General features: G+C 32.4%; 2 protein-coding genes across 3 annotated transcripts; both read right to left on the minus strand.

Annotated features, from left to right (window-relative positions):
• On the minus strand, positions 1,162-3,396 carry LOC109331013 (HMG1/2-like protein). The gene is made up of 7 exons (XM_019565296.1): positions 3,272-3,396; positions 3,090-3,191; positions 2,329-2,386; positions 2,190-2,234; positions 1,829-1,909; positions 1,654-1,728; positions 1,162-1,375 (listed from the first exon to the last, which is right to left on the minus strand). The coding sequence occupies exons 1-7, from the start codon at positions 3,310-3,312 to the stop codon at positions 1,355-1,357; spliced, it is 423 nt and encodes a 140-aa protein (XP_019420841.1). The 5' UTR covers positions 3,313-3,396; the 3' UTR covers positions 1,162-1,354.
• On the minus strand, positions 7,640-22,527 carry LOC109331737 (phosphoinositide phosphatase SAC6-like). 2 transcript variants are annotated; one of them, XM_019566422.1, is made up of 23 exons: positions 22,442-22,457; positions 21,874-21,904; positions 21,622-21,795; positions 21,402-21,485; positions 20,689-20,816; positions 20,509-20,600; positions 17,529-17,586; positions 17,243-17,299; positions 17,111-17,144; positions 16,884-16,964; positions 15,809-15,915; positions 14,896-14,982; positions 14,730-14,807; positions 14,413-14,483; positions 12,101-12,199; positions 11,678-11,777; positions 11,379-11,487; positions 11,158-11,230; positions 10,502-10,595; positions 10,031-10,123; positions 9,374-9,440; positions 7,881-8,099; positions 7,640-7,808 (listed from the first exon to the last, which is right to left on the minus strand). In XM_019566422.1, the coding sequence occupies exons 3-22, from the start codon at positions 21,767-21,769 to the stop codon at positions 7,969-7,971; spliced, it is 1,791 nt and encodes a 596-aa protein (XP_019421967.1). In that variant the 5' UTR covers positions 21,770-21,795; positions 21,874-21,904; positions 22,442-22,457; the 3' UTR covers positions 7,640-7,808; positions 7,881-7,968. The 2 variants fall into 2 exon arrangements, with proteins under 2 accessions (XP_019421967.1, XP_019421966.1); XM_019566421.1 differs by lacking the exon at positions 21,874-21,904 and having other exon boundaries at positions 21,622-21,788; positions 22,386-22,527.

The raw sequence follows: 23,245 nt of genomic DNA on the forward strand, positions 1-23,245 counted from the left end.
ATATTCTTTTTCAATAAAGTACAAAAGTTAACACATATAATAACATATTTTGATATAGAATATGTGCTCTTATAGGAAAATTGAAATATGGAATAAAATAATAGATAGATCTATATCACTTCATGAATGTGGAATTATAAAGTTATCAAATGAACTAAAGCTAGATATTATAACTTTTAGTGATGACAAAAAGTGAGGAAGGTTTTAGAAAAAATAAAAATAAAAATAAAAGTTAGCTTATCAAAGGTAATGTATGTGTTAGAGTAATGGGCATGGAAACATGAGTTAATTGGATAGTGGTGTCGTAAATTGATTTTATGCATTTCATATTGGTATTAATGTTTGATTTGGACTTGGCCCAATAAATTCCTTATTGGTGCTTGATAATCATCCTGAAAATTTTAAAATTAGAATAATAAGCCTTATTTTATATTGAAAAAAATGTCTTAAAAGAGAACTATGTAAAACGATCAGAGAAAGATTAAAAGTGTCAATTATTTGACTCAACATTTCATTTGAGAGGAAGGTTGTGGAGAAAAGAAATATATGTGGTAGAAACACTTCGTGATGTAGATATGAGCAGGACGAGAATGATGGTGATTCATCAAGAAACCTTGAGAGTAAGATAGTGCAGTGATAGCCTGACATGTAACTTGTAGAATCAGGATAATCTTACTTAACCGATTAAACCCTAACAAACAACCTCATGGAGTTATTTTGAGCACCAGAGAGTGTTATGGTGTGGTGATATCCCTTTGAGAGAACATTATTTACATGAGAACTTTTGTTTGTAACAATTGAAAGAACATGCATTCTCAATTGCTTTCTGAGGTGTAAAGGGTAATGAGAATAGAGAGCTAGTGATTGATTTCTATGTAGTGCATAAAATATTAAGATTAACTAGCAATGTTGATCCTAGCAAATAAGATAAAATCCTCACATAAGTTGAGACACAATTCCACAACTTTTCATTTATCCCTCTCTTATGTGCATGCATTACGTGTTGTCTCCTCCCATTTTTCTTTTTGTGGTACTTAAGAATATCGTGATTAATAATTTGTTTACACATTTTTTACGGTAGAAATATCTTAAATAGAGTAATCTAATACACCACTAAAACTAGTAATATATTCAAGTTGAAATTTTTCTATTTTCAAATTGACATTTTAAATCATGATATTGAAACTTAATTAGAATTGTGCACCAACCTAAACATTGAAAGGTTTAGAATATAATAATTCATGAACTATCAAAAAGGACTATTGATTGAGAAACATCCTAACAAAACCCCTAAGCCAAACTATGTAATAACATTTTTCCCCACACCCTAACTAAACTTCTTCTATCACCCACTTCACTCATCATCATCTTCCCCCTGCAGAGTAAAAAAATGTATACTTATAAACTAATCAATATATAGTAAGAGATATAAATCAAAGGTATCCCTCGTCCTATGAATAAAGAATTAATCTCTTTCGGAATGCATGACTGTCCCACTCAACAAGTGTCATACTCAGGAATCTAACGTTGACTTCTTTTAGCCTAGTACGATACCTCCGATTCCAATGAAGTCTTCTACCACTACACTAACACCTTGTTGGTGAGATAAGGTTGAAGTAAAATATTAAAATCAGACGATTAAATAAAATCTACCTCATCTTCATCATTATCATGCACTTCAGACCTTGACTTGTCAGATTCATCTTCCTCTGAAGGATTCTTGCCCTCCTAATACAATTTAAAAAAAAATAACTTTTCAATGAATCACCACAGTAACAAAAAAATGGAAGCAATAAAAAAGTCACATTAGTAAAGAAGTGATGTTCACCAATTTCTTATTGTAGGCCAGAATATTTCTACCATACTCCTCTTTCTTCTTCTCTGCCCTGGCAACGTAAGTAGCTTTCTCCTGAAAAAATAAAAGTGAGGAGCAAATTACACAAAAATATATTTATGCATTTTCCGTGTAAAGATTTATACACAATAAATACATAATCCACCATTCACTTGTTTTACTTTTTTTTGAAGAGTCAATAATAATTAAACACGAATTGTGGATTATACACCAACAATATATAAAACTCATACCCACAATACCAATGACCAATTATCAGAATTTAAATTAAAATATAAATAAAACATAACATTACTTTGACCTAAAAAAGAGGGTAAAGAGTAATAATACTCACAGCATCAGACATTGACTTCCATTTTGTACCACCAGCTTTACTGACCTAATTGATTTCACATATAAAACAGGAATAATAATTTTCATTATTAAAAAAATGGAAAGAATTTTCCACACAGAAGAAGAAGAAAATTACTTACATTGGCTACAGATTTGTTTTCCGGAAAATCTTTCTTGTACTGCTCTCTAAACTCAGACCTGCAACAATCACAAATCGAATATTATTTCAACCAAACCTAAAACAGTAATCTAAATGAAAACTTAGAAAGAAAAAAACAATTTCAAAAGCAAAAATAGTTTACACACCATGAAAGATTTTACACAATCAATATATATATAGCACATCATTTACACTTTATTTGTATTAAATATACTTAAAAGTCAAAGTCAATGATTAATGAATAACACATTCATACATTGTATGTATATCCATTTTTTCTCGATAATATATTGATGGTGTAAAATAATAGTCGATAGTGTAAAATAATAGTCGATAGTATAAAAAGTAATACATAAGAGTAGTCACACTGACAAACAACATGTTCATTCTTACTTGGGTTATTTTATAATTTATTACAACTCCCATAAAATAAAAACTCATTTACTTTTTATAGTGAGAATCATCATTCTTATTCTTATTTGGGTCCCACGTCATTTTTGTTGTTGCCACAACATCTAAGTCTCTCATCCCTTTCCTTGTTAAGAATGACAAAAAAATGTTGTTATTTAAGAACAAAAGTCAAGAAATAAGAAAGACATAACGGAGAACAAAGTAAAAATATTCCTATTCCGTTAAAAACAAACTTGAGAACAATGCTATTCCATTAAAAACAACATTGAGAAAAATGATTGTGGTTACTCTGAACATTAAATTAAAAGGAATAAAAAAAAGAATACATACATGAAAACAAAGAAAGGAGTAGGAGGCCTCTTTGGCTTGTTAGGATCTTTAGCAGCTTTCTTTGATTGTTTATTCCCACTTCCACCACCTTTCCGCTTCAACCTATATCAACAAATCAATACAAAATATCAAAATTCATTCCAAAAATCAAATCTCAAAATCATATATATATAGAGAGAGACTTGTTATCAATGGATTTAGATTGAAGTTTAGCCTTCGGCATGATGAGAAGGAGTGAGAAGAGAAAGGGTTTCTGAGTCACGAAAGAGAACACGAAGTGTGAGGGTTTGTGTTGTGTGGTGATTGAAGAAAATAAGAAAGAAAACGGAACATTAAATATTCAATTTTGGGGTTTACGCGCGCGGGATTTAGAATATTCCTTTCTTTTCCGCATTTTGGTTTTTTTTTTGGAATGATGTAAAAGTCGTACTGGCCGGTTCGACCAGAAATCAGTGAATTGGACTCCTATCCGGTACGGTATAGATGTTAAACTGGCCAAGTATCAAAATCGGTGAATCAGTCGGTATTTGACTAAACCGGCCGATTTATACACATAATTTTTTAAAAAAAATAACTTTAAAACTCATTACAAGGTGATATCTTTCCATCTCTTCTTCAACACTTCAAGACACATGCTTCCAAGACATACTTAGATTACATTTTTTGGTTCTAACATTCGTCTGTAATCTCACTGACATTTGTGTAATCTTGGAGTACTGTCAGTCTGAAGACAGGATTGGTGCAAAAATATAATCTCGATATGAGATTAGACAACTTTGACTCCTTGGTGTTAAATATTAAAACTCCAAATTTAATTTATTTGTTTTGTAGATTGAGTTGTGAACTTGTGTCATTTATTTATATTTTGTGGTTGTTAAGTGATACTTTTGGATTGATATATGTTTTATAATTTAGACTTTGAATTTGTTAAAGACTTAAAAGTTGTTTGTTTATGTGAATTTTGAGTAGATTATGGATATGAATTATAAATTTGAGTATCTATCTATTTGAATTTTTTTTGTTATAGGTTTATATGTATAAATATAAACAGATGTGTATGGTTTAGCTGACATGCAATTTAATTACTAAATCACCGGTTGAACCATTGTACCATTATACCAATACCCCGATCGATTTAATAACCAGTTTTAACAACACTGTTTTTGTGTGTCTCTATTACTTGAATCCAAAAATACGATATTATTCAACATAAAATATGGTTTGGTTTTAAAGTTCAAATTATTCTTTGAGATATTTGTTTATGATTGCTTTTCAAATTTAGGAATTCATCAATTACTCCAATAAAATTTAACTACATATTTAAAAAAAATATGAATTATCAAATTCTATATGATATTATTCAACATAAAATATGGTTTGGTTTCACAGTTCAATTATTCTTTAAGGTATTTGTTTATGATTGCTTCACAAATCTAGGAATTCAACAATTACTTAATAAAATTTAACTACATGTTTAAAAAAATAATATGAATTTCAGGTATTTATCGTTCTTTGTTATCCGATGTCTCTGTATCTATTGTTTTTAATTATCAGATTCTATTGCATGAAAAGTAATTAGTATGAAACCTATTTTTTGCATGCTAATCTTGGAATCCTAAATCCTAAATTAGCAATTATTTTTTTCGAAATAAGAAAAATGGTAAAATAATTATAGAATAAAAAACAAGATATATATGTGTGTTATTTTTGTCATGTGACATCCATGACCTAGAGAAAAAGAGAGCATTACATTTGGGAAGCTTGAATATTAGATCACAAATATGCAACATGTTTTGAAATGATTTTTTTAAGCTACACAACACTATGTTCGTGTTTTTTAAACTTTTACTAAATCATTTAAGATGTCTTGAGTTCAAAATACAAATTGAATTGAAGTTGGTATGGCACCAACTCCTTCAATTCCATCAAATGGAACACCTGTAGGCTATAGCAATTGGTAAAATTACAAGTGAAGCTCAATTTACAAAAAGAATATATTAAATGAAAATATTGAAAATGATTCCAAGGTAACTATCGGCTTGATTTCAAAAGGTTGTGATCAGTTCCATCCTTGCTCCTCTTTGGTGGATGTTATTAGAACTTCATTGTGCAGAGATTGGAATGTTCAATGTGTACACATACATATGAGGCAAACCAGGTAGCAGATTTCATGGCTAACTTGTCACATGAGGAGGATATAGGAACCTACGTTGTGGAGCTTCCACTAACTAAGTGTAAAGATTTGCTTTTGTTTGACCCTACGGGAATGTACTTTCCTAGATCTATCTTAGCTTAGTCTTTTTGGGGTTTTAGCCCCTCCATTGAACCAAAATAATAAGGTTGTTTGTCTTTATTATGCAAGAGAGTGTTCACTAAAAAGTGTATAACTACATTGAGCAAACATGTAGATAAGTGTGTAAAGAAACTAAAAAAACCATTTGGTAAGAATCAAAAGACCATAATATCGGGGAAAGAGAATAAGATGAATGAACTATATCTATGAAGCTTGTTGAATTTATACAAGTGAAATGTAAGTCCAGATTAGCTAAAATAATAATGATAGACAAGATTTTGTTTACATTTGTTGAGATCTTTGGTCTAGAACTTTTATAAGATAAATAGCTCACATGAATGGCTAGAATGATACTTTCCTTTTGAATGGGAAGTACTCATATTTTTAATTGTTATTGATGGTTTAAAGGAAATGAATGCTTATTTTTTAAGGATAAGGGTTTCATTGTAAGTATATCACTTTATCTTCATAAATAGCTTTTAATTTTAGAATTTGTGTTGTGAGGATAAATATAACTTGCACTAAAGAAATATTTCTTATATGTCAACTCACTGAAATTCTACCTATTTGATATTAGAGTAGATAAAAATATATGAAAAATACACTTACTAGCTTAAGATATGATGATGATGACTATTTACTCACCTAAGGTATAATGATCAAATTATATTTTGTCATTCTTCAAAATCTTTCTTGAGATGTGAGATTCCCATTATTGGTAGAAGATTTGGAAAAATATTTTTGGGAAGCAACATTCTTACAAGTACGAAATCTTGAAGGATGTGAGAATGTTGAATTTTTATAAGGAATATTATACATTTTTATTTTGCAATTACTTTTATGCCCCTTTATAACCTTTTATTTTCAATTAATGATAGTTCTGAAAATTCAATCATATTCCAAGGGATGTTTACATTCTCATGCATTCCATAACCAAGAATGCCCTAAAAACATCCGGAACACATCTGATGTTTCACAGTTTGTACATGTATGAGCTTGTGATTGGTTAGAAAAATACTTAATAATTAAAATTTAATTCTAATATATTTTTTATGACCAATCATAAGTCCATAACACATAGAGTGACACAAATTATGAGACAGCATATGTGTATCCAAAACATCCCTACCTCCAAATGGAATGTAAGTATATTTCTTATACCTAAAAATTTACAAAAAATTGATCTAAGTCCTCTAATTTTATTCTTTTGGTTTTTGTCATTATATGTTCCATAATTTTGTTATAATCTATAGGTACCATGTGGTTAAAACTCACATGTGACACATTATACTAAATGATCATGTGAGAATTGTAATATTGACATATTATTAACATAGACTTAAACCAAAATGATTAACTAAATTAGTAACTAAAAAGCTAAAAACATATGATTTGAGAGACTAAAGTCAAAATCATGCATAGATACTAAAAAGCATATTTAAGCCTTTTTATTATTATTATTTTCAACTATTATATATATTTCCAAGTTTTTATGTCATTTTTTACCTATCAATTACCTTATCATTGAATCTCATTAAACAATTCAAATTCAATGATCATTCTTACAATCTTTTACTGAACTAGTTGTATAAAACAACATTACATAATCCACATGTTATGTTATCTAAGATAAAAAATAATGTGAAAGTTTGATACTAATCTCGGTCTTCCTTTTGGTAAATGTTCCCCTTTTTATTATGATTAATCCAATTCAAAGAGACTAAACTAATATTTAAGGAGAATTAAAGATTTAATGTTTTTATTTATTAATAATCATAATTTATGATAAAATATTCTACCATATTTCAATCCATATAACTAATTAAGATTAAGACTGAATGATTAATTTTAACTGATAACTTTCACTGGGTGATAATATCCTATTGGACGTGGTGCACACACCCAAGATTTTTCGATACTACCAAAGATATCCTCTCACCTTTTTGGGTAAGGAACTAATCCGTTTTCGGGTTCTTGGCTATCCCTTACAACAAGGGTCGCTCACAAGAATCGAACTCTCAACCTTAGAGATCTAGTGAGGTCTTACACTACTAGACCAACGCCTTGTTAATTGCACACAAATTTATGATAATTTTCAGTGGGCAATAGTATCCTATTGCAATAACCTTCACTGAAATAATAAAGACCTGCAAGGGTTCTATTGCATGAAGAATGAACTGAATATGTGATTTTCAAGAACCTTGAGTGCTTCTATCTTAAACAAGGCACAAAAAAAACCCACATGTACAAAAGGAGGAACAGTGGCACAGGAACTGCAGACAAAGCACCAATCACTCAAATGAGGGTATGAATAAATTTTTGGAAGCTATAATGACACTATAAAATCAGTATGAATGAATAAAATATAATAAGCAACATGCTAGGAGCCTTGTGTAATGAATTGAATTCGTTAAAGTGATCTAGATGTCGAAGAGTATTGGCCGACACCCCTTGTACTCTGTTTAACACAATTTTTCTTATCGAAAAAAAGTCTAGATGTAGAAGAGATCAGTTGGTGTGGCCTGTTGCAGAAGCGCGACACTTCGAGGGAAATGTTAATTGCTGAAAGTGATATGTATACAAAAGTTAACACCTGGGTTTGTGTAAACGAGGCCTGTTGCAGAAAATCCGACCATTGACCCTCACGAATGCTGCTATACCGACACTTATGCTTGCCCACATTAGCGAAAAGAAGAAGTGCCGAAAATCAGATCTAACTGCAGGAACAAGGAACACATTATGAATATACAAACAGTTTCATAATGGTACAAGACCATGCTGCTTAATGAACTCTTTAGAAAGAGAGACAGTCCTATTATTATTAATGGTTCAGAAATAAAAGGAGCTATTGATGCCCTTGTCACTAGGGCAAAGGGGAGATTACGTATATTTAAGTTTTTTTATTTATAAATTTCTGGGTACTAAATTTTACAATTTACAATTCATTACTCAAGTTGAAAAAATAATTCTAGATATAACTCAGTTTCATAATTTATCATTCATCCTTTTCTCTTTATCCTCCAACATCTTCAAGAACATATACTTAAGTCTTAACATCTTCTGGTGGATACTTTCGGAAACTTTTTAGACATGTTCCTGAAAAAACATGGTTCATCCTAGATGTAACCCTCACATTGTTTCTAGACAATAATTACATTTGATGTGTAATCTATAGTCAAGAACAATACACAGTTCCTAAATGACATCCTTCTTCCTCTTTTAATTGCCTAAGGAGCCATAAAGGTGACTGAGTGAAGACCCCATTTCAGCAGAATGAAAGCAGAAAATTAAATAGCCGAAGCGGAACTAAATGAAGCCCCTTAGTTCCTTTTGACTTAATTTAATCCTCTCTCCCCCTTTGAATTCTGTGTTTGTGCATACAAATACATATCAATGAATTGCAGAACCGCGCAATTCACACAGGTTTGACCAATACATGCATGATCGAAAGCTATCTATGACTCACCATACAATACAAATTGCTGATTTAATGAACAAAGAAATGTATGGTTTTAATATCTGTAAGTAGCTTTGTTTATTAATGTTTCTATTTAATAGGATAATGGATGTAGAGTGAGGCATTCCTATTCTTGTGGCATTAATCCTAGTTCACCTATTTCAGGATTATTCTCTAACTCAGCTCCTAGATTTTTCTTGAATAATTATTACTGAGCAGTTTTCTCTTATGTCCCTATTATCTATCCACCATTCCACCCTATTTTCCTCTCTGAACTTTCTCCTCATTTTCTGTCTCCTCAAATTCTCCTTTCCCTTCTCCCGAATGTCCCTAATAGTATTGCTCCACCACCTATAGAAAAAAGTTAGACTGGTGGTTTGAAACCACAAGTCTAAGTGATGGGTTGGGTCTATTCTTATATTTATAAGAACACAAATGTGGTGAATAAAAACACGGTAACGACAAATTAATTCTTAATTTAGACTTCCAGTGTACTTTGTATCCTTTAAGTTAAAAGAACAAAAGTCAACTCACCTTGCCTCAATGACATTGTTGCAAAAAGGAATCCAGTCAAAACCAGACCCAAAGCCAGAGGAAATGACTACAAAGATAAACAAAGAGATGTTACTATTAGTTTGCATAAAATGATGTTATTCTTCAAGCATTCCTAACCACAACATGGCCAAAAAGTATAGAACGAAAAATAATCATATTAGATCTTCAACACAAGGCAATGCTGTAGTTCATAGTCCCTCAACATAATCACTTAAAGTATTTCCTTGATTGAAAAACCATGTTGCACATTTTAATGTCAAAGGAGACTTTGTTAAACTTAAAACTACATAAAGCAAATCATGGACAACTTGCTTTTGGCCGAATCCAAACCAGGACATTCCTGAAGGGTTAGGAGCAAGGACCAACTTTTTGAAAACCTTAAACAGAAGAAATGTCTAGCAAAAAGTCAGAAAAGAAAATCAGAAAGTATTGTGTTTTGTTTTTTCCTTAAAGGGAAGTAGGTTATCTTCACAAAACTTAAATTTCAACTAATTTAAAGGATAGTCAGAAGGAATTTAGCCACAAATCAAAAGTTAAAATATATTTATATTGCAAACTTTCTAATAACTGATCAAAAAACAAAACAGATGCTTGAAACTTCAATCTGGAATATACTTTCATCTATATTAAACTCACCGCGATAGCTTCAAGACCTCCATTCTGAGAAGAGGGAGCCATATCTCGGCCAACAGAAACTATATAATGTCCTTGCAGGAGATCAATTGTATCCTTCACATAAATAAATAAAAAATCATGAACAGTATAAATTAGTTACAAATAAACTATAAATTTATTTACATCAATGAAGTTAAGAAACAAATTAGGTCCAAAAAAGCTTAAAAGTGAACTCAACTCAAACTGTATAGTTTATCTGGGAAAAGGAACTTCTGGATAAATTTGGTGTAAAATATAATCCACATTTACATTAAAAATCAGTATCTTCGACAGCGCAATTTATACATGGAGAAAAAGGACCTTAGTAAAACTTAGAATTAGGATGCGGAAGTAAAATCAAACATACAAGGGCCAGACCTAGATGATAATAAGTTATGACAGCAGACACCTAGTAAACTATCTGATACATATAATGAGAGTAGGCTCACAAACCTGCTTTGTTCCATCACAAAAATTATTCAAATAATAGCGCATAAGAGCATTCCAACCATCTGCTAGTATCCCTTCAATAGTGCGGTGCCCGTATCTAAATCCAACCAAAACCTTACTTAGGGAAAGCATAAAAAAATCAAATTTTACTACCATATTTTGAAACTTATGAGATATTAGCTCTTCATATAGCCAACATCTTCCTATAAATTTTTTATCAGATAGTTACACAAGGAAGTTATTCAATCTACAAGTATAAAAATCATTCGGCAACTGCTTTATAATGTTTAATATAATTCCCGAGTTTTGTGATTCCAATTGAATATACTAGATGGTAGAATTTAAGCAAGCAATAAGAAAAAGAATAATATATTGATATGGGAAAACATAATGCATGAACGTTCCTTCACAAGGACAAAGCTAAAAAGAGAAAACATTAATCCATAAATTCCATTCCTATCATAATACTACTTGTGAAGTGTCATAAACTACTGTTTTAGACAATACAATTAAGGCCAGTACACAATTTAATAGATTTTGCAATTATTTATTGTAATATAATGTCAGCCTAGAATAAATATCAACAACCTTTTATGAATATCCAAATTCTCTTGGTTCTTTATACATAATGAACATGGAAAAGATTCATGGGAAAATACCGGACAAAATCTCCTTTCAGAGCAGGAGTGCCTGAATATTGTACACTTATATCATCCCCATGATTAGCCCACACTGATCATAAATAATCAGTTAGAATAGAATCTATATTTGAAGTCCTATGAAACAATGTTAATTAGAATGTATCAAATGAAGATAACTACTTAATACAACATGGTTATATTTCAAAGATACATAATTTAAAATTTAGTAATACACTTACAGATCTTGAAGCTGTCGTCCAGGTTTGGATGTGAACTAATGGTTTCTTCAGCACCAAAGACACCTAGCCTTCTAAGCTGGTATTCTAGCATATTTCGGCCTATCATGCTCTGATTTGAAAATAACAAAAGCAATTGAAGTTGTGGTTATGTCTGTGCATTTTTGTAAGGTATATGCTAAGCAGCAAGTCCAAATCCGGTAATCAAAGAGAAATGGAGTGTTCTTTATGAGGGGGATAGCAAATTATTTTTTTTATTCATCTAATATGCACATACTAGTTGCGTCACAGAAATTACCAACCTGAGTAACATTTGTACGGTCCAGACAATCAATACAATTGGTCCTAACAACCCCGAGTTGCTCCTTCATTTTCTCTCCCTTTTCATTCAACAGAAGATATCTGCAGCCAAAAATACAGGGATCAGATTTTTTTGAGCCTTTCCTTATGTTTAGAACGGAGTACAAAATTTGGGTACAAAACAAAAAATTTGGTTAAGATTATTTTAAAGAAGCCACTAATTAACATTCTGCTAGACAGTTGCCCAAGGTACTATACCAGATAGTTTCACAGTATGCACAATAACAGAAGAGTATTATAAATCATAGGAATTAGTTAAACCCTGCATGGATGAAATGAAGCAATGCAAGTGCAATCAAATTGTAAAGTAAACAAGAAAGTTTATATTAAGATGACTAAAAGCTTCATCAATAAAATTTCCATACCCATTTGTCTCAAGAAAATCTGAAATTTGATCATAAAGGATTGAGAGATTCTCAAAATGAACGTGCCCGCAGATGTGATGGAAATCAAAGTGTACATATCTACAAAAATTAAAAAGAAAGCATTAATATCAAATAAAAAGAAACCTAAACAATGTATAATTGTATATACATAAATGTTTTCATGAACCAACTCCTTTGGGCTTGAAGCATGTACTATGGGCAGGCCCAGGGAGGGGACACAGGCCTGCCCGGCCAAGGCTCTCCCCTTGCTAAAAAAAACTTTTAGTACATCTGAGTCACTCTTGCTGTTAAGTGGATTAGAATGAAACACTATCTCCTGTTGTAAGGCCAATAACTACTAGAATTCTACTCACTCTTGCTATTACATACAAATGGGCCCTAGAACAGTTAGATGCCAACAAAGCTTTCCTCAATGGTCTACTGGATGAAGAGGTCTATATGGTTCAACCTACTGGTCTTCGTAATGGTGACAAAAATACTGTATGTAAATTACACAACGCCCTATATGGATGGAAACAGGCTCCCAAGCAGTGGTTTGAAAGACTAAAAGGCACTCTAGTTCAACTAGGTTTTCTTGGGATTGAGGTTAAAGCATCTCTCAGATGGCTCATTATTCCTTTCCCAGACAAAGTTATTAGAGATATTCTCCTAAGGGAAAATGTGAGTAGTGCTAAACCCATTCACACACCCATGGGTGCAACTTGCAAGCTTACTAGAATCGGTTATGATGTTTTTGATGACCCTACTCTATACAGGTCTGTAGTTGGTGCACTGTAGTATACTACAATGACTAGACCTGACCTTGTATTCAGTGTGAACAAGGTTTGTCAGTTTATGAGCCAACCTTTACAGCAAGACCATAGTGCAGTAAAAAGGATCCTAAGATATCTACGGGGATCATCATCCTTTGGTCTTCATGTTAAGCCAATTGCTTCATCACTGCCAATGTCTATTATGGCAAGTGGTGATGCAGATTGGGCATCTGACCCAAATGATAGAAAATCCATTTCAGGGGCTTGTGTATTTGTTGGACCTAACATTGTTACATTGTGGTCCAAGAAACAATAAATCATATCCATATCCAGCACCAAAGTAGAATACAAAAGCCTTGCTTTGGCATCTCAGGAGATAATTCGGATAAAATCATTGCTCTCAGAACTACAATTTGCTCATCAAGCACCATTAATTCTATGTGATAACCTAAGCATTGTTGTTATGGCTCATAATCCTATTCTACATAATAGAACAAAGCACATTGAACTTGATCTATTCTTTGTTAGAGATAAAATCCAGTACAAGGCCTCGCAAGTTAAACACATCTCTTCTGAACATCAGACAACATATGTGTTGACAAAACCTCTGTCTACTTCCAAGTTCACTTCTCTCATAGTGTTTGATCCTCTATCTCTTAACATTAAACCCATGGGGATATGGGTGTATTAGAAAATAGAAGCAAAAAGAGTGTATGATTTCAAGGGGGTATATTAGAGTAGTAGCATTTATTCTGTTTTTTGTTCTTGTGTTAATTACCTTAGGGGTAGTTATGTTAATAAGATTTAGTGAGTTAGTTATCAATAACTAAGTCTTAGCTTATTACTTGAGAAGCCATCCACATACTATAAAGAGGTGAGCTTCCCTCTTTTGTAACTAACTCATTATTTTCAATAACAAATCAAGAGTGACAGTTACCACTCTCAACTCTCCTCTCTCACACTCGTATTCTCTCTCTTTCTCTTCTCATTTCTTCTCTTTTATAATAGTCAATAGCTGAAACAGAGATTTTTTTTAGGCTTTACTTTTCTCATCCAAGGGATGCATAACACATTTTTAAAGATACAATAGATAATGGGCAAAGTTACTAATCTTGTATATATTTTGTATAATTAATTATGTAGGAAGAACATTTTAACTTTTTAATAAAAAATGTCTTAAAAATTATTTATTTCAGATACATACTTTTTTTTACCTTTATAGATATTTTGTACCACTAATTATATACATTATTTTTCATAAAAATACATTTTAAATAAATATTCGCAACATGTATATATTATTCGGGACTCTCCCCTAACCCTTTTCAGATTCATCCTTGCACAGGGGTATCTTGTAGTGAAATTTGAATTTCTTTAATTTATTTAGTTGAGTGGAGACAACAAAGGTCGAACTCAAGTAGAGGCTTGGTTGCTTGGATACCATGTCAAGAACAAAACTCTCCCAAAAGCTGGGCGAAGGAACATGAATGGTTTATATATTTAACAAATCTAAACGAAAATTGAAAGAGACTTTTCTACCTTACATCATCACTAGCCACTTGCTGCATTGTACTTCCAAATTTTTCACATAGTCGCCCTTCTCCTCCATGCTGATAAGAAATGAAGGAAACAAAAAACCACTCAAAGAGATGCATGATGATCAACTACACACATTATCACACAGTATATCTTGAGGAAATCATGTGCAACATGATAGAGCAATGATATTTGTTCAGTAAACATAGATTGCATGCATTTAATGAGTTCACTAAACAATTGCATGCGCTAGTTTCGTAACACAATATTGTCCATCAGATAAGTAATCTGAGTTCTGTACGCAATGGAAGAATATTCACCTTGTTGACGAGATCAACAGCAACCACAGCCCCATATTTTTTTCTTAAATCTAAGAAATGGCGTTCGAGGACTCGAGGCTGCATCATACGCGGTTAAACATATGTCAAATACAAATAGAATATTAGATGAAAACTACAAAAATACTACAATAAAACAATCACTTACAGCTTCTTCAAGTTTCAATAACTCAAACTTCGGTTTATATGTCAAGTCAACAATTTGCTCCCAAAGCAGTGGAATTGAACCACGAACCTGCAAAAGAACAACCAAATTAAAATGGTTCATGTGTAAGCAAGATGTGTTCTTAGTTGATTATAAATGGCAAATGGGAGTTCATGGCAGCAGGCCAAAAATCTGCCAAGAGGTTATGGGAGATGGCATTCCAGCAAATGGAAGATGCATGAAAGCCATGTTAAAAAAAGGGAAAACTACATTGACCTCCCCTAATGTTTAGTTTTAATACACTCAAAACCCGTTGTTTACACCAATCTCTTGAGATTTACGCTGTCATTATACTTATCCCCTGACATTAGCAAGTTGTTAATGTAGGGGTATTAGGTGTAATATTGCAAAACCTCAAAGCGGGTCAGCACAATCCGATAACAAAACACAACCATCATCCTAAACTCCCCACCCAGGGCCACTGCGAATTGGCACGCCACTGGGGACGGAGGTAGGGCCATTATGGGTGCAGACCCTTCCATCCTCAATATATTGTCATTATGTCTCTCTATGCAATTTGTGCTTGATTAGTTTACCGTTCATCTTAAAGCTACCACCAACTGTTACATTTAGAAATGCTTAGGCCTGGAAGTAATCATTATGTTTTTTCAGTTCAACGTCAAAATCACCTCAAAACTGGAAAGGCAAAATTTCTGAGAGGAAAATATGAAATAAGTAAGAGCGATAAAGGAACTACATGTGGATATTCTTTGAAAAATATGGCAACGTTGAACTAAGAGCTATTTCAAAGCAACAATAGCTCCTGTGTTAGTATCACAAAACTAAATAAAATCATCAAAATTTTCCTGTCTTGCATGGCACTGTATAGTTGCTTAATAATAAAAGAAAGTATTACCTGAACAAAGGATGCTGTATACCCATTGATCTGTATAATTTGCTCCGTTTCCACAAAATTAGCGACATACCCATCAGGGTCAGCTCCTCTTCTCCACATTCGAGTTCCTTCCGGGAAATGAAATTGTATTTGAAGCATTAGCCAACCACCAACCAACAAAAGATGATGCCATTCCAATGCAAGTAGTTGAAAATATTTTATGCAGCCAGGTAGGCAGATGACAGTAACCGTTAATATGGTAGCTCATGGGCCAGCCACACAGCCTTCATTAATCATCCCAAAATGATAACCACAAGTTTTCTCACACAAAATTTTCAAATTCCGAGATAATATTTTTTAACTCTCCAATTTCCCTGTGCATATGATCATTTTCCTCATTAAAGGAATAGTAATAGATACAGAAGCCAATTGCACCTAGAATCAACTGTGTTTTTGTTTCTCCTCCGAAATACTTGTAATTAACAATCTTTTCATTGTCTCATTCTAAACATGAACACTATCAGGCAAATTTATTTCATCCCCAGGTGAAACTTATCAACAATTTTAGGGGTTCAAATCCTGGAGTTGTCACTTTAGAGAGGGTTTTACCTAATTGTCGTTCTGGCCCAAAATTGTGAAGCCAATTGCTTGCGCAATTGTGTACCAAAAACAGATGAACGTACCCAACAAAAAGCCATTTGTACGTGGCTGCCATATTTTTACTAGGTACACAATGGGACAGGGAGCACATGGCTATGTTCCGAATATACTTTTTTATTTATTTCTATTTAGAACATTAGGGTATGTCTCTTTTTTAGGGAAACATTAGACTACATCTTGGTTATGCATCTTATGGATTTTGGAGACATTGGATAATTCTGATTGTATGTAACTTTTCCTTGCTTGAGGTACTTGATGGAGTTTTGTAGAAAACATGACGTTAGAATGCTAAGGAAATGACATTTATCCTCAAGTAAATTTCATGGCCTAAAGGATATTGGTTCACTAAATTGTAAGAATATACTAGTACTTATGATATTTATAACTGTACTGTCCATCTGTAAATATACAGAATCAATTCAAAAGTATTAAATACCATTTCTTCTCGTGCATCTCCTAGCAATCAAAGTGATGTCAATAATATCTTTCCCAATGGCTGATTGAAAGTAATGAAAGCCTGATGCATTGTTAAGGATAATCTTAAAAGGAAATAGTTAAGTGATTGCTAGATAACAATGAAAATGGTCAGATTAAACAAACCCAAAAACAATGCATGTCTTAGAAAACAACCATAAAATGAATACAACAATAAGAAAATGATACTTCCTTGGACAATAGGGAGCAAGTATGGGTCAAGCTGCATACAAAGGGTTATACATCAACTAGTTAGAAATATTAAAGTGCACAAGCAATGAAAAAATTGAACAAGTAACAATAAATTTGCCACAATCCGACCTTGTTATCTATGATTACTTCCAACATATAATTGTTCCAAAGAAATCGAGGCTCTGCCTGAGATAAAGCATTTGTAAAACAACCAGATAAAAAGGGAAACCCAAAAAAAATGCAAATTTGATAATCCAGAGTGAACATTGTTCACACAGACATCAAAACTATCACCCAGGGATAATATTAGGAACAACCTATTAAAGAGATACTTTTTCAACCATGGCATCAGAACTCTTTTGTAGTAAAAATCTTCTACGACAGCAGGTTAAGGATACAAAAGGCAATAAATTACCTGTCTCCAAAGAGGAAGCAATCTAGACTCATCTCCCAGGTCATTCAGTCGTTGAGCACTATAGAAGACATGAAAATCATTTCAACAAAGATTTTACGTATTTATTGTCTCTCAATGAAAAATATAAATAAGTTTTTGTTTCAGTCATGCAGTGTTAGAAACTTCCCAATGTTAGTAATTATTTATAAAATATTAGAATGACTTAAACCTCTAAAATTGTTAGGAATTCTTATTTGTTATCGGCTCTTTTGCAGAAAATATTTTGTATCCGTATTGAACTTAAAATTTAGCAGTGTGCAGTTCCTGAGCATCAGACTTGAGTCACTTGACAGAGCAATCAAGCAATCATAATTGTCAATAAAATATAACAGGTGGATAGAAAAAGCTCCTCTAAAGTGAGTTTGTGCCAAAGCAAGCAAGTTAGAATGCATGCACCCATGGTTTTATCTAAAGTGCATCATGATCTTAATCCATTAAACAATTTAAGGGGGAATACACCCATGATTACTCACTTTACGTACAAGCTCATGTAAGAGAAGCCTTATCACAAATAGATAAAGGTAGCTATAGTGTTTTATTTAATAACAATTATTCGTAGAATCAAAACCTATTATTTCAAAAAAAAACCTTCATACTTCATTTCCAATTAGAATTTGAATTCAACTTGCCACTTAGTATTAAAATTACTTTCAAACTTTTCTATCTTAGAAGTAATAACTACTTCTTCCTGGTATGAACTCATGTATTTAGACACCATGGGGTGCTGACTAATCGGAGATCGAGTGGGTAGGGTCACAAAGGCTGCAAAGCTCTTCCTACCGAGTTTTTAACGCAATTGCATTTCATAAGGCTTGAACTTGAGACCTTTGGTTAAGATAGAGAGCCCCATGTCATCTGAGCTACATGCTTGGTGATAGCAGTCAAAGACAATCATTACCACTAAAATGATGTCTTTTAATTAAGATTGCAATGATATGTAGCTTTACATTGGTGAAGATCCAAAACTCATGTTAAGGTTTCATTTCAAAACCAATTTACAATGTGAGAAATAGTCCAACAAGCATTTGAATCACTCTCAAGACAATGAGGTAGGCGATGTAGAAGTTACTTCCATGCTCCCTCCACATAAGTTTGTCGAATCAGGCGAGGGGTTACCTTTGACCAATAACGAAAGGGCATCTTTTGGCCCATGTCAACCAAAGAGAAGTTGGGCCCTGGCTTTGATGCCATATTGAAATTATAGGATTTAGGTATAAAAAGAGAAAAAAGGAATGCTCAAAATAGTAAAATTGCATATTAATGTTATTATGAATGATGATGTTATACAAAAGATATAACAATAGCTCATATTTGTACTAATATTAGACTAGTAATTACTTAAGGAATAAATCATAAAAGATAAGATGAAATAATTTTAATCCTAATAAATTTTCTAATATATTCTAAACCAATCTAAGATATAATCATGATAATATGAAATATCCTATCAATATTCAAATATCCTCCATATACTTTGTGATAAATAATTTAACATATTTTGAGATATTGCCATATACTCTAATACTCCTCTCTAGCTAAAGTATACTATAATTTAAGCTTGACATATAAAATTCCTTTAAAAAAAATGAAAGTAACCAAAATAATTATATGAACTTCACAAACATTGCTAGAAAGGTAGGTAATTGTTGGCGGAATCTATAATGGAGATGGTGGAATGAAGCTATGGTGAAGGTAGAGTCTAAGGTATCTGAAATAAATGCTTTAAACTATTAAATTCTACAATCTTCCAATGCTATAAGGCAACAAAGCTTAACCATCCACGAAAAAAGCTAACATCATGTTTAACCACCACGGACAGAAGCAAACAACGCTTAACCATCCATAACAGAAGCTATCTAGAAACAGACTAAACATGAATGATGGGCACACAATAGGCAATACCGAACAACAATGACTAATTTTGAGGATTGATCTTCAATATGGAAGAACTTGAAAGCACCATCAACCAGAAATTACCATCGTTAAATTGGTAATTAGGATGATACCAAGAGTATCAATAAGGATCTTAAGCAACACAAGCACTAACTGTAGCTAAACCACAATAAATCCTCCAACATTCCCCTCAAGAAGGACAGTGTAGATCGAAGCTTTAACAAAATTGTACACCAACAAGAACAAAACCGGACAAGGAGAGAAAACCGACGTACTAAAAAGAGAGGCTAGAAGAACAATAGCACAAGCGGAAATGACAAACCTTGAAAGTGAGATGACAACAACAACTAATTGTAACTTAAAAAGAAGGCAACAACCAGAAAATCAACTCATAGAAGGATCACAAGCCTAAGTTTCCCTAAAGGCAATACCATGTTAAGGTTCGATCACAAAACCAACTGCCAATGAAAGGAGTAGCCCAAAAAAAATTTAAACCACTCCTGAGACAATGAGACAAGCGATATAGAACAGCTCAAAATATCACCCTCAAGAAAAATAGGTTTATCTTAAAATAAGTTGTTGCGTCTAAAATTAGTGATTTATATAGCTTAACATGCTATAGTTGCAACATAGGATCCTCTCTTGAAATTCAGAAGATCATTAATGTGCTTTTGTATATATATATATATATATGACTCGTGCTTACTATGTGCTGATAACTATGAAATTGAGTATGAGTGCAACTAATTCGGGCTGAAGCTATCAAATATGCATGAAGTAATACATTTTATCCAATAAAAAACAACAGAGATGCAACTATCCTAAATGTCCTGCTAAAATGAGTTATATTAATTATAATTGAAAAAACTCTATCTATTTCAAAAGGTTCAATGGTGGCACTTGCACCCATTTATTTACTAACCGAAGTTAGAACATATGGATATTTTTAATGGGATAAGCATCAAATTTGAGAATCAAAATAGAATCATGTCATGTTCCAATCATAATTAGAGTTGGGTGGTTGCTAAAAATATCCAAGGAAGTTCACCTCAGAGTTAAATTAGTGTCATATGAGTAGAACAGACCAGAAGTCCTCTCAGCTACATTTAAAAGTGCGGAAAATCCCATCTCTGTCCTCTTCTGCCAAATATGATGCAACAATTATAAGTTTCAAATTGCTTGTGAACATAGCACTGAGTAAGAAATAAATGGAGTCCTAGCAACTTACTTGTTCAGCAGGCGTATGTTTAAGAGAGTGATCACATGGAAAAACCTTCATGGATGAAATTTTAAAAATTGGATGCCCCGAGTATGATCCAACACATTTACGCCCAGTTATAACCATCAAATATGACCCTAAAAGTTACACATCAAAGTTATAGGTCAAATGAACCTCTACTTCAGAAAAGGAATGCATCATATGAATATGAAGCTGATGCATCTAAAGTAGATTTACAAAACAAATGTCATGATCAAAATCAAAAGTACAAGCAAATGTAAAAACTAGAGACCTAGTGCACTGACTATGAAGATTAGCAAATGAAAGTCAACCATCTCAATCCTTAACTCCAATGCCTTTTTAGAGAGAGAGAGAGGGAAAGGGAGGTAGAATGCATAATTTAATTATCATTGCTCACAAGCGCACCGAAGACTGCCGGTATCTTATCCTATTTTGTTTTCATCTATGTTCAAAAATCAATCATCGTTTGATGAAGCCAAAGACATTTCCATGAAAAAAACACTTAATCTAGTTTCTTCATAATATAGAACAATCATATTGACAAAGATGGACGCAAACATGGTCCACTCCTTCCACTATTTAAAATTACAGGAAACATAAACATGAGGCATACATAATACAGATAAATAGATTAAATAGCACTTTCACTATCTACAAAATCAACCTCAAATCAAGGTTAAGTGGTTGCTATAAGTACTTACCAGCCAAAAGCCGCAACATCCCAACCACACCAAAAATTGTGAAAATCTTGGGAACTCTAATGGTCCTGTATTCTGGAATCTCATCTGTTTTAAGCAATACAACAATACCCAAAACAAAAAAACGCAAAAAAACACAGATTGAGCTACAATGATTTGCAAACCTAAGCAAAGCACAATCAAAAGCGTGGAACCAAAAACACGATACAAATAAAGAACAAACCAATGTGTTTCATGGAGCCATCTTTACGACTGATGGACAATGAAGAACAAGAAGATCCATCCGTTGGCTGAATCACATATTGATCCGGAAATTCCCAAAGTCGCATTTCTGTGTATAGCTTCTTCACTGAATCAGCCTTTTCCGTCATTATCCTATTTCTTAACACACTGAAAGAAAAAACAACAACAGATCCAATCATTCAAAGATTAAAGAACTCTCTACACCAGAAATCACCATCAAGCTCAAACAAACCCAAATAAGCTTGTAAAAGGTTTCCAACTCAATTTAACCAACAATGTAGTTGAAATTAGTAAAACTTACGTACAATTACAACAATAACAAGCCTTAATCCCACCAGACAGACTCGACTATCAATATATATATACACACATTATAGTTACATTGTTTACCGTACTAGTTCTGGTTCGATGTACAAGTTCTATGCAGTTAATTACTTTTGAGTGTAATATCTATACATTGATAGTGTAAAGATTTATACACAGTCACTGCATCATCCACCATTCATTCAATCAATCAACAATGACGGTGTAAAAAACCTCGTACTCCGTCCGTGCATGCATTTTTTTTCTCATTACTTTTTGAGTGACTTCTTTTATATGAATCGAGTACACGGTAAGCTGAATCCGATACACATAGAATAGCCCCGCAATCACAAATAAACCCTAAGTTGTGTGATTAAAAGTAACTAAAACAAATTGAAATTGAGATAATGATGAATTGAAAATGCAGAAGAAAATGTTGACCTTGTAGAAGGTGGAAGAATGGAGAATAGTGATACGAATTGAGATTAAGGAGTTTGTTGAAGAAGATAATGAAATGAAATGGTTAAATGAATTTGTTCAAATTCGTAAAATTGAAATGGAAATTTCGATTGGTTAAGCTGAAACGATTGCGGAGGAATGTGAGGTTGAAACACGTATTCGGTGATTACGGGTCCTTATTACCTATCACACCCTTATATATTCAAATTATAATCACTAGCGTGTTAACATACACTGTCATGTGTCAACCTGTTTTTCTATCGTTATAGTTTATATTTTATAAATTTAAATATAATTTTTTGTGCTAAATTTACGGTTGAATTTATTCATTATTCAATTGGTCTAATATTCAATTTTTTAAATACACTTTTAAAATAAAAAGATAATAAAAATAAAATAAGAAAATAATATTATATGATTTTTTTGTAAAAATAAAAAGATATTGAGGGTAAAATAGGAAAACACAAATTACACCATGATGGGTGGTTATTTTGTGTTTTCCCTTTATTAATAACTAGTGTGTACAGGCACTTCGTGCCTGCCGATGAATATTGCATGATATTACATATTCAATTTTTATATATTTCATTTTTTAGAATTAGAATGTATTTGTTATGTTCGGTGTACTTTATATTATATTTTTTATGCGTTTATGATAATGTTTAATTTAAGGTGAGATATGTGGTTAATTAATGTTTTGGTGATGGTTGCTTAGGATTATATGGTTTTTTTGTAAAAATTAAATAATATAAAGGGCAAAACAGGAAGTGAAAATTACACCATGAGGGAAGTTATTTCATATTTTAGTTTTATATATAGTATAGATATAGATATAGATAGAT

The sequence above is a fragment of the Lupinus angustifolius genome, chromosome LG17, assembly GCF_001865875.1.
Source record: "Lupinus angustifolius cultivar Tanjil chromosome LG17, LupAngTanjil_v1.0, whole genome shotgun sequence".
Taxonomy (NCBI): Eukaryota; Viridiplantae; Streptophyta; class Magnoliopsida; order Fabales; family Fabaceae; genus Lupinus; species Lupinus angustifolius.